This window comes from Bufo bufo, chromosome 8 (genome assembly GCF_905171765.1).
Source record: "Bufo bufo chromosome 8, aBufBuf1.1, whole genome shotgun sequence".
Lineage (NCBI taxonomy): Eukaryota > Metazoa > Chordata > Amphibia > Anura > Bufonidae > Bufo > Bufo bufo.
In genome coordinates, this window is record NC_053396.1 from 48,825,664 (window position 1) to 48,841,567 (window position 15,904).

At 44.4% G+C, this 15,904-nt stretch overlaps 1 protein-coding gene across 2 annotated transcripts in view; it reads left to right on the forward strand.

Annotated features, from left to right (window-relative positions):
• Nucleotides 1-15,904, forward strand: part of ANAPC13 (anaphase promoting complex subunit 13) — a 29,148-nt gene that overhangs the window by 12,692 nt on the left and 552 nt on the right. For both annotated transcript variants that reach the window (XM_040442737.1, XM_040442736.1), the window contains exon 2: nt 8,750-8,856. In XM_040442737.1, coding sequence (XP_040298671.1) covers nt 8,758-8,856 — 99 coding nt within the window. In that variant the 5' untranslated portion in view covers nt 8,750-8,757. The remainder of the gene's footprint in view (nt 1-8,749; nt 8,857-15,904) is intronic.

A 15,904-nucleotide genomic window follows, 5' to 3' on the forward strand; every position in this document is an offset into this window, starting at 1 on the left:
CGGATCACCAGCGTCCTCTCAGAGGTCGGGTGCAGGAAATGCGAGTGACAGAATTCCTTCCCTTCCCCCACGCCGGCCGAACTGCTAAGAGCGCCGCCGCAAGCGGCCAGCAGGTATCGGGGACATTTGCACGAGTAGAAGTACTCTGCAAATGTCCCGTATCGGTTCATGCTGGGGCGGGCGGCCGCAGATTTAGAAGCGGTCAGCGTACATGACCGCTCCTATGACGTCACGAAATACCGCGGTATTTACAAAACGGCGATATCGCCATATCGCCGTTTTTTTAATACCGCGGTATATCGTGATACCGGTATATCGCTCAACCCTACCCGGCACCCAGCCTCAATAACAGGGCATGCGATCTGTGGCACCTGAGGGGTTAATTGCCGCGTATCGCATGCCCTGTTATTGAGGCCGGGTGCCGTGTCTGTGATACCGCTGCCTATACTTATGTTTTACGTTCATTGGTGGCGCAGTGGCGACAGCTCCTCCCCTCCTCCTCCCCTGCTATCTCCCCATTGGTGGCAGTGGCGGCCACGTCACAGTGGAGAGGGAGGGACTCCTTCCTTCTCCACTGTGCTAGTGAAGACAAGAGAACTTAGGCTGCGCAGGAGCGCGGCTGTACAGTCGCAAATGGCGACAAGATTTAAGTCTTGTCGCCATCTGCAAATTTTAAGGCGCATTGGCGACCGTTTTGGTCGCCATCTGGAGCCCTGACTGCTGTGGAACATCCAGGTGCTCTTGTGCAAACTGTAAACGTGCAACAATGTTTTTTTTTTTTTTTTGGACAGCAGTGGCTTCCTCTGTGGTATCCTCCCATGAAATCCATTCTTGTTTAGTGTTTTACGTTTCGTAGATTCGCTAACAGGGATGTTACAAAAGTCTCTGGCATATGCTAAGTCTTTAGCTGACACACTAGGATTCTTCTTCACCTCATTGAGCAGTCTGCGCTGTGCTCTTGCAGTCATCTTTACAGGACGGCAACTCCTAGGGAGAGTAGCAGCAGTGCTGAACTTTCTCCATTTATAGACAGTTTGTCTTATCGTGGACTGATGGAACAGCAAGGCTTTTGGAGATACTTTTATAACCTTTTCCAGCTTTATGCAAGTCAACAATTCTTAATCGTAGGTCTTCTGAGAGCTCTTTTGTGCGAGGCATCATTCACATCAGGCAATGCTTTTTGTGGAAAGCAAACCCAGAACTGGTGTGTTTTTTTACAGGGCAGGGCAGCTGTAACCAACACCTCCAATCTCATCTCATTGGACACTAGTTGGCTGACACCTCACTCCAATTAGCTATTGGGAGTGTCATTAGTCTAGGGGTTCACATACTTTTTCCACCTGCACTGGGAATGTTTACATGGTCTGTTCAATAATAAACATCGGTAATATTTAATTCTTTGTGTTATTAGTTTAAGCAGGACTGTGATTGTTATTGTTGTGACTTAGATGAAGATCCGATCACATTTTATGACCAATTTGTGCAGAAATCCTGTTATAGAAATATTAATATTAGAAATCCGCTCTCATCAGATTTTGTGTAAGGACAGGCAAATCCCTCAACCGCAGTCAGACAAAGGTGTTACCATCTTGAGTTCTTCTGAGCAACTGCCCCTCCTCCACAGTCTGCTCACCTTTTTATTTAGTCACAGTAACAATAGAAAAGGGCCGGCCCGTCACCCGACCACTTTCTTCATGTAACAAGGATACAGGAAGTGATGACACAGGAAGATGAGATAGTTCAGATACTTGTCAAAGGACAGGGGAGGGCATCAACCTGGCTGGACAGTGCAATGCAGGATGAGTCATGTCCATTGTCTGATCAGCCAGGTGGCTGCCCATCACTGTCAGATTGGACCCCATTCAATACTGCTCAAAGTGACCAGTATCTAGTGAAGATCAGTCTACTGGTTCTTATAGGTTTGAGATTATCTGCGAGACATTGCTACGGATATTGTCAGTATACGGTACGAGTATACTGACAAGGCAGATATGCATGTCTTAAAAGCAGATATGTATCCAGAAAGGGATAGCGAAGCCGCAGCAGAGGTATAATATGTATCTCTCGTTATGCAGACTTCACTTCTCTAATGAGAAGCCCATGAGAAGGTTTTCATACTGACGGTTTTACCACTGGTCCCGATTCAACCCAAGTACCCTCTGCTAGAGCGTTCCTCGGTTAAATCCGACACAGGGATACAGATGACAATCTATAAAAACACACACATCCTAAGATAAAATGTCTGCATAATAAAATTTCCACAACAGTCCCTCCTCTTTGTCATATGCTCCCCAGTGTCCCTCGATGAATCTCTATCTTCTTCTTTGAAAAAATACTGTCTTGTCTACGAAAAGTCCTGAATCCATAAAACAAAACAGATGATGGAAAACAGAAAGTCAATCTTGACACATGGCTTCGGGAGGTGACTCAGGAGGTGGCATTTCACGTTGGTCGCCGGCTGGTTTGGAATCCTCTGCATCTGGTCCATGGTTTGGTCTTCAGGGCGTCTTGTCTGTTCGGGCTTCGGTAACTCGGTCGATTAGACATCAGGAACATCTCACTCCGGCGTATAGAAGGAATGGAAACAAAAAAACATAAGTACATGTCCTATTTCCGTTCGCCTGGATCCAATGGAAAACCAGTGAGCCCCAAGACCCCCCAAAGCTTTAAAAAGGATTTTGACCCTCACTAGTCATAGCTCTGCCTCTGCCCTGTTCCTGTCAGTATGGGCCTGACCCTTGTCAATGGTGTCTGCTAGCCAGGCATAACCATACCACATCTACAGGTCGCCTAGCTGCCTGGACACCCATACAGGATTAACAAGCGAGGAGCAGGAGCCAGAGCTAATATTAAACCTATAGCTTTTATTACCCTCTAGGAATGGGTCGTTATGTGCTATCAACAAATGAACAAAAGTGATACTCTTCATTCTTTGACTTAGTTGAGCAGATTCTTGCAATGACTGGTGTGGATCCAGTTGTCTCATCCCTCGAACTTCAGAGAGGTTGGCGTCATCAGCAGCACCTGGATTGGCCCAAGATTATCTCGGCTCTAGTCCCGTCCTCGGATGTTTCTTTTAGCACGACCCAATCACCTGGTTGATTAGAATGAACATGGTTATTGCGTCTGGGTACGGGAGAAGAAACGAACTAACTGGGACAAAGTCCTCAAAAATAAAAATACAGCCACAAATGTGATATCTTTTAAAAGCATCCTAAATCTCATTGTGAGAGGTACATACTGTATGGGAATAAAAGGTTAAGGAACAAAAAGAAACCAATGTGGATAAATAGAACTGTAAAGAACGCAATAATGACTAAAAAGAAAGCATATAAATCACAAACACTAAAACAGGAGGGTAGCAACGGAAGCACTGAAAAACTATAAGGAAAAAAATATAGAACATGTAAAAAACAAAATGCGGCCCAAACTAGAGACCGAGAGATATAATTGCAAACAGAGTAAAACTAACCCTAAAATGTTCTTCAATTATATAAATGTTAAAAAGCATAAATCTGAAGGTGTCGGCCCTTTAAAGAGTAATGAGGGGGGGAGTCACAGAGAGCAACGAGGAGAAAGCAAAGCTGTTAAATATTTTCCTCAGTGAATACATTGGAGAAAAAAATAAACTGTCAGATGACATGCAGAATGTAAAAATAAATTCCCCATTAAGTGTCCTGTCTGACCCAGGAAGAAGTACATCAGCGACTTAAAAAGATTAAAATGGACAGATTCACCAGGAACCGGATGGCATACACCCCCATATCCATAAGGGAATTAAGTAATGTCATAGCCAGACCCTTATTTCTGATATTTGCGGACTCTATACTGACAGGGAATGTCCCACAGGATTGGCACATGGCAAATGTGGTGCCAATATTCAAAAAGGGTCCAAAAACAGAGCCTGGAAAGTGGAAACTATAGGCCGGTAAGTTTAACATCTGTTGTGGGTAAACTGTTTGAATGTTTTCTGAGAGATGCTATCTTAGAGCATCTCAACGGAAATAAGCAAATAACGCCATATCTGCTTGGCTTCGTGATGGGATCGGTCATGCCAAACTAATTTAATCAGTTTCTATGACGGCGGTAAGGGTAAGTTCTAGACTGACAGCGCCGAATCAATGGATGTCGTTATATCTGGACTTCCCCAAAGCATTTGACACTGTACCGCATAAAAAGGTTAGTATATAAAATGAAAATGCTCGGACTGGGAGGAAAACGTCTCGTATGTGGGTAAGTACTGGCTCAATGATAGAAAACAGAGGGTGGTTATTAACGGTACACAGATTGGGTCACTGTCACTAGTGGGGTACCTCAGGGGGTCAGGTAGTGGGCCACTATTCTCCAATATATTTATTAATGATCTTGTAGAAGGCTTGCATAGTAAAGTATCAATTTTCGCAGATGACACTAAAATGTGTAAAAGTAATTTACACTGATGAGGACAGTATACTACTACAGAGGGATCTGGATAGATTGGAGGCTTGGGAAGATAAGTGGCAGATGAGGTTTAACACTGACAAATGTAAAGTTATGCACATGGGAAGGAATAATGCCAAGTCACCCGTACATACTAAATGGTAAATACACTCGGTAACACTGACATGGAAAAAGGATCTAAGAATTTTAATAAACAGCAAACTAAGCTGCAAAAACCAGTGTCAGGCAGCTGCTGCCAAGGCTCCAATAAGATACTGGGTTGCACAAGAAGGGCGCATAGATGCCCGTGATAATGAACATCTCCATACCACTTTACAAATCGCTAGTCAGACCACCACATGGAGTACTTTGTAACAGTTCTGGGCTCCTGGTAAACAAGGCAGACATTAGCAGAAGCTGGAGAGGGTCCAGAGGAGGGCAACTATAAGCAATAACTGGAATGGGGCAACTACAGTACCCTGAAGATTTTCAAAATTAGGGTTATTCACTTTAGAAAAAAGACGACTAAGGGGAGATCTAATTAATATGTATAAATATATCAGGGGTCAGTGACAGAGATCTATCCATCTATTTATCCTCAGGACTGTGACTGTGACGAGGGGACATCCTCTGAGTCTGGAGGAAAGAAGGTTTGTACACAAACATAGAAAAGTATTCTTTACGGTAAGAGCAGTGAGACTATGGAACTCTCTGCCTGAGGAGGTGGTGATGGTGAGTACAATAAAGGAATTCAAGAGGGGCCTGGATGTATTTCTGGAGTGCAATAATATTACAGACTACTAGCTACTAGAGAGGGGTCGTTGATCCAGGGAGTTAGTCTGATTGAGTCGGGAAGGAATTTTTTATTCCCTAAAGTGGGGAAAATTGGCTTCTACCTCCAGTTGTTTTTTTTTTGCCTTCCTCTGGATCAACTTGTAGGATAACAGGCCGAACTGGATGGACAAATGTCTTTTTTTCGGCCTTATGTATTATGTACTATGTAACCCGGTGGTGGACATCGGGTGATAACCCGTGGGTCTGCCTGGGGGCATACCTGATGGAATAAAGGGTTACAGCGGAACATTCAGGCATGGATCGGCCGTGATTTTTACCTTCTTTGCAAAAATCTGACCCAAGTACTGTCAAAGAAAAAGGCCAGTCATGATGGTTCCTCAACGTAATTCCCTACTAGGTTAGAAAATTTATTGACAGGTTGACGAGGTTAGCCTGGTTAGTAAAAAGATTGAAGATCGTTGTTTTCGGCACCACTTTCCCCCCTTTCATCGTCCTTAATGATGGTGTATCGTCTCAAGGTTAGATGGAGAGATGAGAAGAGCGAAAAGCGCTTCTCTTGGACTCTGCAGTCTTAGTTGGACGGGAGGTAACATGACAGTGATAGTTCGCACTGTCTGGGACTTTTGAACTGCCCTGTTGGCTGGAGATCGATGGATCCGTGCAGCACAGTTCTGCTTTCTGGACGGAACCATGGTTTTGGAGTCTAGTGGGGAATTCACGGACAAACTTTTTCCAATCCAGACCTCAAAGGTCCCTTCTTTGGGGATGGTCCACTCTGAACCTACAGCCCCTTGGTGCCAATCTTTGAGGGGTCTTAACAACTCCTCCTTCATAGATGCATTTCATGTACTGCTAGGCTGTCCTATAGTCAGATGTGTACTCTTCTGTTCCCTAAATTTCCCTAAACCCATGCTCGAGCCCTTCTAAAAGTAGGTGCGTCCACCTACAGTGTCCCACAGACACACGCTTGGACTGACACCGCGTACACACGCTTAGACGGCTGCTACACCCCCTTCGTTCACACTCTGAGTTGCCTAGGGTTTCTGGCACCGACACACTGACTCCGTTCACCCTAGTTAGACCTCAGGAAAAGGAGTAACAGTGTGAGGAAAAGGGCTCTCGCCGACACACGGCGGCCCTCTGAGTCTCCTAATGAGATATACCAGGCCCGGTTTTGGCTCTGAATAGTGACCTGACCACAGGATAGGGCTTCTAATTGACCTGGAGTGGAAACTCACTACAGCTATTGGTATGCCCGGGTGATATAAATCGCCTTGTCTCCTTTAAAAAAAGCTCATCAACTCCCTTTCCTTTGCCTATATTATTCTATATAGTCAAGCTGAACAGCACACGAAGCCCTTTTTGCAGTGGACTGATCAAAAACCTCTCGCTCAGCAGCAACCCTTGAATTCAGACAGTAGTTCCCACACAATATAACGAGACCCCCTGTACTCCCAACAAAATCAACAGAGAAGAAAGAGAAAGAAAAAGGAAAAAAAAATGAATAATAGACTAAAAATAAAAATGGGTGGTAAAAAGGAAAACTGAAAAAAAAACTTGATTAAATCAATAAAAAACCCTAAAAAATTTAAATGGATTAGTAAAGACCTGTAAAAAGGAGAGCAAAAAAACAACATAGAAAACTTCAATACAGAAAGTCTTGCTATATACATTGAGATTCAGTAAAAAGTAAATTTTAACTTAAAAAACCGAAACTCAAATACAGAAAACCTTAGGAACACATACAACTGTATAGGACCTGAATTAACACATCTCCTTCCAAACTCAGCTTCAGCCTACAAGGCTCCTGATATTTATCGCTATCCGCCCCCCCCCCCGCAGCAGCAAAATCATAGCATATTTGCCTTTCCTTTTGCGTCATTTTCTGGTACCGATCAGGTTTGCTACACAATTCAGTAGATCCCTGCATAGCTTGAAGAATGGTCGCCGTGTCCTTCAACTTTTCAACTACTTTCCATTGCACAGCAAAACAAACACCACAATGGTTGCTAGTGCTACAAAAAATACACTGCTATCAATGTCTAGGAGTTGTCCCAATACCTTTGGCACAGAACTGCAAGGACCTCCTTTCTACACTGTAGTACCCGTATTAATTATGCCAAACAATTCTATAATTCAGTGTAACAGCCACAGATATACAAACATTAAGCAGAATCAACAACTATAGAACAATTTCACCGCTAAACTGCCACTAATGCTCACACAATGATTCCCCTATCAGACTGGTCACTGAGCTATAACATAACCGAACACTCAACTGATATCCAGCACAAAATCAAACCGTACATAGGTTACTAAAAGACAAGATAATTATTCTGGACAAAACTGACATTTGAGGCAAAAACAACCAAATCGCTTTCCATAGACACCGAAACAAAAAATGAACCAGCTCAAACTTAAATGAATTCCTTGTTAAAACCTGCAAGCACCAAACTAACAAAGATGGCCGACAAAACCTCATGTCTTCACACAGCCAAAGGACATCAAGATGGCCGACAAACCCACATGGCTTGACACAAAGGAAATCAAGATAGTGTCTACAAAATCCAGCAATAGAAATCCAAATTAACCAAACAGTTTCTATATTCCCTGTGCCCCACCCCCGAAACCAGAGCAAACCTCCACTCTGTGGGTGATTTACAGCCTAACCATATAAAAATACTGTCTCTAATGTATAAACACTAAAAAGCATTTGCTGCCTCTATAAACCTGTAAAATCGCCTTGTACAAAATCACAGTAACATAAAAGTTAAGTTCCAACAAAAATCAATACCCTGTACTGCTCAGCCACACACATCCCAAATCATGTGTACAATCAACTCAAGATCCACCAAAAACTACACAACGGAAAAAGCACCTACCTTATCCTTACACAATAGAGCGAAAAATTTTCTTTTAACAAGCAGAAATTTTCTTTGACGCCGCAGACAAAATTACAGTTTACAATCCTCTCCCATTTTACCTGCTGGGCAGAGAAAAAACCTGTTTAACCCTTCTAAGCTCACCATTGCATAATAAAATTTCCACAACAATCCATATCATTCCAAAGGGTTCACATACTTTTCTTGAAAATGTATGTTATGGCAAAGGAAATCTGCCACTATTTAAAAAATAAAGTATGAGGCAATGCAGAGGTACAGTAACACCCATTCTCCTCTCCATGTACCCCCATTACAATTATCTAACTCTAAACAGAGCAATACTCCAGCCGGCCTGCATAAGTGGGTTGTGCCTATGATCCACCGATCATTGCCATTTGTAAATGTGCCGCTGATCTCCCAGCAAATTAACAGACACATGTTTGTTGGGTGATTTGCTTCCTTTACGCAGCATGAAGATCATCAGTTTTCAGGAGTATATCATCCGGTGCATGCACCCACAGTGACAATGATTGATCCATAGACTGCTTGTCTAAACGGATCTCTACGCTTAGGATTTGTGCTTATAATGGATGTGACACCATATCATAGCCAATAAATTATTTTCTAATTACATTTTCCTTTTTTATTTTTAGAACTCCATATGGACAGCGAGATTAAGAGAGATGGACGCATTTTAGATTTGGTTGATGATGCTTGGAAAGAAGATAAATTACCTTATGAAGATGTAACCATTCCACTGGTGGGAGAAAACTTTCCCAAAGTGTTTTCTTCCTTTTAATTACTGCTTGGGCATGGCCTCCTCCATTGCGAGCTAAGCCCTGTTCGCCTCATTCCATAAAGGGGTATTCTGGTAACAATAGCTATCAAGTTAAACACTGGTTATGGTATAACTTAGATTAATGTGAGTGCAACCACGGAGTCCAGTAAGACATGAGAACTTTTTTTTTTTGTGTCTCGTTTGAATGGAACGGCAGTCAATCACGCACATTGCCAACTCCATTCAAACTCTGTGGGGCTGCTGGAGATAGCTGAGCAATGTCCTTACATTCAGCAATCCCATTACTTGGAATGACAGTGGTGCACAAGCTTGTCCGCCGCTCCATTCAAATGGGAAAACATGGCATCCCCATTCTCATGATCTAACAGGTATCCCTTATTTTTTGGGTGGGAATGCTTTGTTGAGGAAAATTGGCTTCTACCTCACAGGGTTTTATTTTGCTTTCCTCTGGATCAACTTGCAGGATAACAGGCTGAACTGGATGGACAGATGTCTTTTTTTCAGCCTTATAAACTATGAATACCCCTTTAAATCCCTTAGGCCCCTTTCACACGTGCAAATTTTCCGTGCGGGTGCAATACGTGACGTGAACAGATAGCACCCGCACTGAATCCTGACCCATTCATTTCAATGGGTCTGTGTACACGAGACATTTTTTTTTTCACGCATCAGTTGTGCCTTGCATGAAAAACGCAGCATGTTCTATATTCTGCATTTTTCATGCAGCCCTGGCCCCATAGTGAATGGGGCGTTAGTGAAAAACGCATTGCATCTGGAAGCAAGTCCGGATGCAATGTTTTTTTTCACTGAAGGTTTCTAAGAGATGTTGTTTGCAAACCTTCAGTTTTTTATCACGTGTGTGAAAAACACATCAAAGCGTATTGCACCCGTGCGGAAAAAACGCAACGCAATCGCAGACAAAACTGACAGAACTTGCTTGCAAAATGCTGCGAGTTTCACTGAACGCATCCGGACCTAATCAGTCACGCTCGTGTGAAAAGGGCCTTAGATTTTAGTGGAGAGGGTCACTGAGCCACTTCTCCATTGGACAGTATAGAAGGTACAGTGGCTGAGAACCTGATAGGTGAGGGACTGTGCCGTAAATTGCCTTTTTAAAAACTATATATAACTTTGCAAATATTAATTTTACTGTCCCTGTAAATCTAAATGAAGCAACATCGCAGTAGGTCTAAATTAAAAATTTCCTATCATTTACTTCCACAGCTCCTTTGGAAAATAAAAGGTGAAATCTGATTGGTTGCTATGGGTAACTAAGCCAATTCTACTTTACACCAGGTGTGTGTGTGTATCTAGCTATCTATCCTCTATAATAAAATCCCTGTGTGCGTGCGTTTCCGTGCTTGTGTGCCGGTTTAGAGTGAAGTGTGCATGAGCGACGCGCCAGCCAATCAACACACGGCGCTACGCACGCATCGCCCACCCCTGCGCCCCGGCCAGACCTGCTGTGGCCCAGCTCGCCGTGCCTACTCCTCCCCCTCCAGCTTACTCTGCAGCCGACTCCCGCCCCGGGATCCGGGCCCTGCATACAGCTGCTGCCACTGTGTATCCTTCACCGGACACCCTTGCGCACTCGGGCAAAGTGTGGCCCCGTACCAGCTGCAGCATTCGGATCCAGGAGTTGCATAGAACTCCCAAAAAGCCTAGGAGGACAAAGCTAGGAGCACTGGGGACCTCTGATTCTAGACCCCAGGTATCTGTCAGCACAGGAGGCACATGTTATTCCCCGCAGCGGCCCGCATCCTCCTCGCTCCTATTTTGCCCTAACCCCACCCACCAAAGTCAGGAAATGGCTGCACAGTAGCAAGTGAGGGAAGCTATCACAGGCAGGAGCATTACAAATGTATTACACTCCAACCCCATTATTGTATACATATTACACTCCAACCTCCATCATATTACACTCCAACCCCCATCATTGCACTACAGCCCACATTGGAGTGTAAGGCTACTTTCACCACTCGCGTTTGGTGCGGATCCGTCTTGTATCTGCACAGACGGATGTGCACTGATAATGCAAACGCTTGTATCCGTTCATGACATTCATTTTAAAAAAAGTACGTCAAAACGGATCTGTCTTGACTTACATGAAAGTCAATGGGGACGGATCTGTCTTCAATTACACCATATTGTTTCAGTGAACAACGGATCCGTCCCTATTGACTTATTGTAAGTCAGGACGGATCCGTTTGGCTCTGCATCGTCAGGCCCGACAGTAAAACGCTGCAAGCTGCGTTTGTGTCCCCCTCAAAAGCGCAACGGAGACCAAACGCAGCCAAATTGATGCATCCTGAACGGATCCTAATCCATTTAGAATGCATCAGGGGCTGAACTGATGCGTTTTGGGCCGCTTGTGAGAGCCCTGAAACGGGTCGGACAAGCACACCCAGAAACCGCCAGTATGAAAGTAGCCTAATATGTGTCTAATGATGGGGGGTTGGAGTGTAATATGTGTATAGTGATGGGGATCCCAGGGTGTGAGGCGGCGCTGCAGAAGAAGCTAGAGGGGGAGGAGGGGCACGGTGGCGCTGGGCACAGCAGCGGGCAGGTGCTGGCGGCGTGTGAAGTGCTGAGTGCTGATATGCCCTGCGCCGCGCATGTCCAGTTTAACAAAAAGGCACAGACACAGGGCACTCACACAGGGCTTTTTTTATGTATCATGATGGGGGCTGGAGTGTAATCCTACATAATAAAATCCCTGTGTGATATGTATACAATGATGGGGGCTGGAGTGTAATACGTGTGTAATGCTCCCTGCCAGTGATAGCTTCCCTCACTTGCTACTTTGTGGCCATTTTCTAACTTTGATGGGTGGGGTTAGGGCGAAATAGGAGCGAGGAGGATGCGGCCACTGCGGGGAATAACATGTGCCTCCTGTGCTGACAGATACCCGGGGTCCCAGAATTCAGAGGTCCCCAGTTCTCCCAGCTTTTGTCCTCCCAGGCTCTTTGGAGTTCTATGAACTCCAGGATGCAATGCTGCGGCAGGTACTGGGCACTCTCTGCCCGGTGCGCAGGTGTGGGCAGTGCGTAAGGGTGTCCGGTGAAGGATACGCTGTGGCAGGCGGCGGTTGCAGGGCCCAGATCCGGGGTGTGAGTCGGCTGCAGAGGATGCACAGCGGAGCGCGCTGTCTGTCCTGGGCGTTCTTTATGCGCGACCAAACGACTGGACCGATCTTTACTCAACTCTTTAGGACGTACAGTTCCTGAGAGATTCCCAAAATATGACCTGCATTAGCCAATGGAAGCCAGCAAGCCTTTCACTTAAATCCGAACTGCCATTTACACGGTCACATGTCCCTTATTAGCAAATAGAAGTTCGCAGGTCCTACTCCAGGTTGCCATAACAACTGATCACAGGTTTTAGCAGTTCGCAGGTCCTTAAATATTCAGTCATATGACGGCACAACTACACTGCTACATACATGGGGGGCAGGGGCCACTATTAAACGGACGGGCGCTATGGAGTTCACTGTTAAAGGAGGCGGGAACAGTGGAGGTCACTGTTAAAGGGGGCGGGCACTGTGGAGGTCACTGTTATGGGGAATACTGTTGATATCTTTTTACAACACATGGAAACATAAAATTAAATAGATGAAATATACCCGTGCAAAGCTGGGTCCTTCTGCTAATATCTAATATATATATATAAAAATGAGTTTCTGTTTGTCTGTTCTTTATGCGCGACCAAACAACCAAATTTGGCACACATGTACATCAGGTGTCCGGAAGGTTTTAGACTGGGTCTTAGCGCTCTAGGGTGTACCGTTCCTGAGATTCCCCAAAAATTGCCCTGCATTAGCCAATACAAGCCTGCAAGTCTTTCTCTTCAAATCCCAACTGCCATACACACGGTCACATGTCCCTTATCAGCCAATAGAAGCTCGCCAGGCCCTTAGTCTCCACATACACACAGTTTTACTCCAGGTTTCCATAACAACCCAGCCATTTTTCTTCACTGCTGTAGGTCAGCTTTAGGTTAGGGCTACACGACGACATATGTTGCTTGACAATGTCTCACGACACAAAGGCACAACTACACTGCGACATTGATGTCACATGACAATTTTTATAATGATAGTCTGTTGTTGCGCTGCGACTGTCGCCACAGTCACAGAAAAATCCATCTTGGCAGTGCGACACCATAGCCTAGCCTAAAAACCAGTCCAGCAAAATCTGCCTTTGAAAATCCATATGGCACTCCTTTTCTTCTGCGCCCTGCCGTGTGCTCTTACAGTAGTTTACCACCACATGTGGGGTGTTTCTGTAAATTGCAAAATCGGGGTTTCTATGCCACGGTCAATGCAGTAATGTAATGCATTGTAGAGGGAAGCAGACTCCCATAAAATGATTCCCATAGAGGGACGAAAAAATTTTTTTTTACTAAATATAAAAAAAAGTTAAAAAAAGCACCCTTTTCCCATAATTAAGTCATATAAAAATCTAAAAAATGACCTCCTATCCAATAATCCACGACCTCACCCTTGCCGTACTTCCAACACCAGTGACTGTCTGTCTGCTGTCTCTGGACATGTCCTCTCTGTCTAAAAACAGAATTTTTAAAAAAACTGAACTACTTGGGTTTTCACCATCTACCTAATCCTGATTTCTCCCTCTTAGGCCTCCTGCACACGACCGTTTTTTTTCCGAAATGCATCCGTATGTCTTCCGTTTTCCGTTCCGTTTTTTGCGGAACCATCTATTGAAAATGTTATGCCCAGCCCAATTTTATCTATGTAATTACTGTATACTGTATATGCCGAACGGAAAAACGGAACAGAAACACAACGGAAACAGAACAACTGATCCGTGAAACGGACCGCAAAACACTGAAAAAGCCATACGGTCGTGTGCAGGAGGCCTTAGTGTGTGGCACCATCATCATGCCTAGCCAGCAAGCCCGCTGTTACGGTGTTACATTTGACTCAATCTGTCATTCATCCCCTATATTCAGTCGCCTTCCTGCTCATGCCTCCTCCACCTCATCTCCAGAATCTGCCTGTTTCTTATTGTGAAAACCAACAAAAATTGTTTCCCTGATCCATTCTCATCTTGTAACTCATTCGGTCTCCTCCTCACTGAACTCTCCATTCTCCCATCTATTTTGAATGCAGCAGCCAGGCTCATCTATCTGTCTAATGTCTACTCTGATGCCTCCGACCTGTGCCAGTTATCACACTGGTTGCCCATACAGTATAGGATACAGTTTAAACTGCTCATCCTCCTCCACGAAGCTCGCAGTGCTGCGCCGCCCACACACATCTCCTCCATCATCTATCTACCACCCTACCCGAGTAACATCCACCATAATCCGAACCTCACTCCTGTCTTCAATACTTCTCCTGAATATGTTGGCGATATATAAATTAAAATTATTATAAGTAGAGGACACATAGATGTCTTAAGGATCAGATTGGGCCATTTTTTTTTTTCTTTTACCATGGAGACCCATAGGTTGCATATTTGCTGTAGAAACAAAGGGTATTTTTTAAAAAGTCCTATTGCGATGTTGCTTCATTTTTCATTTTAGATCTATTGTGAAGGTGTTCATGGCTTTTAACCCCTACCCAACATCCGCCATACATGTATGGCAGATTTTAGGTCTTCAAAGATGGTGCCGAATCCAGAGCGGAGCGAGCGCCATAGCCGCCGGGTGTCTGCTGTTTCATACAGCAGACACCAGCAGCTAATGTCCGCTATCGGCGGTAATACCGACATTTAACCCCTTAGATGCCGTGGTCAAATTTACCATGGTGCCTGAGAGGTCTACAATCCGGGATCGTGCGCTTTCGGGTCAGGTGCACCTTCCGCCGGCGGAGATTGGGGAAGACACCCTGTTCTAATAATGAGCTGGAATAGGCTTACAAGTTCATTCGTAGGGTATCCCAGTTCAGGCCAGCAGGTGGCAGCACTGAACTGGGATATGGTGATCTCTGTACATAATCATATTCTGTACAAGTTGCAATCTAATAATTGCAAGTTGTGGTCCTAACAAAAGTCTTTGTTAGTATTTAAAAAAAAATTAAAATCCCCCCCCCCACATCTCTTTCCCCAAAATAAAAATAATTAAAAAAAATTACTTCATGGACATTGCCGCATGCGAAAACGCCTGTACTTTTAAAATATAAAAAAAAATATCAAAAGTTTAAAAACTTTTTCCCCCAGTATTAAAACCCAAGAAAAACTACATGTGTGTCAGCTTCATCACATATTGAACACCATAAAAAATACAACGAATGCTACTTTCACACTGGCGTTTCTGGGTCTGCTTGTCAGATCCGTTTCAGGGCTCTCACAAGCGGCCCAAAACGGATCAGTTCAGCTCCAATGCATTCTGAATGGATAAGGAACCGTTCAGAATGCATCAATTTGGCTGCGTTTGGTCTCCGCTGCGTTTTTTAGACGGTCACTAAAACGCAGCTTGCAGCATTTTGGTGACCGCCTGACTATGTGGAGCCAAACAGATCCGTCCTGACTTACAATGTAAGTCAATGGGGACGGATCAGTTTTTCAACTGACACAATATGGTGCATTTGAAAACGGATCCGTCCCCCCATTGACTTTCAGTGTAAGTCAAGACGGATCCGTTTTGACTTAGACTTTTTTTTATGAATAATGCAAACGGATCCGTTATGAACTGATACAAGCGTTTGCATTATCGGTGCGGATCTGTCTGTGCAGATACAAGACGGGTCCGCACCAAACGCGAGTGTGAAAGTAGCCGAAGGCCTCTTGTACACAAACGTATTTTCATTCCGTGTTTTTTTTTTTTTTTGCGGACCATATACGGAACATTCATTTCAATTGGTCCGCAAAAAACCCGAAGGTACTCCGTGTGCATTCCGTTTCCGTATTTCCATATCGTACAAGGATAGTACTGTTCTATGAAGGGCCAGCTGTTCCATTCCACAAAATACGGAATGCACACGGATGTCATCCGTATTTTTTGCAGCCCCTTTTTTCGGCGGAACGCAAAATACATACGATCATGT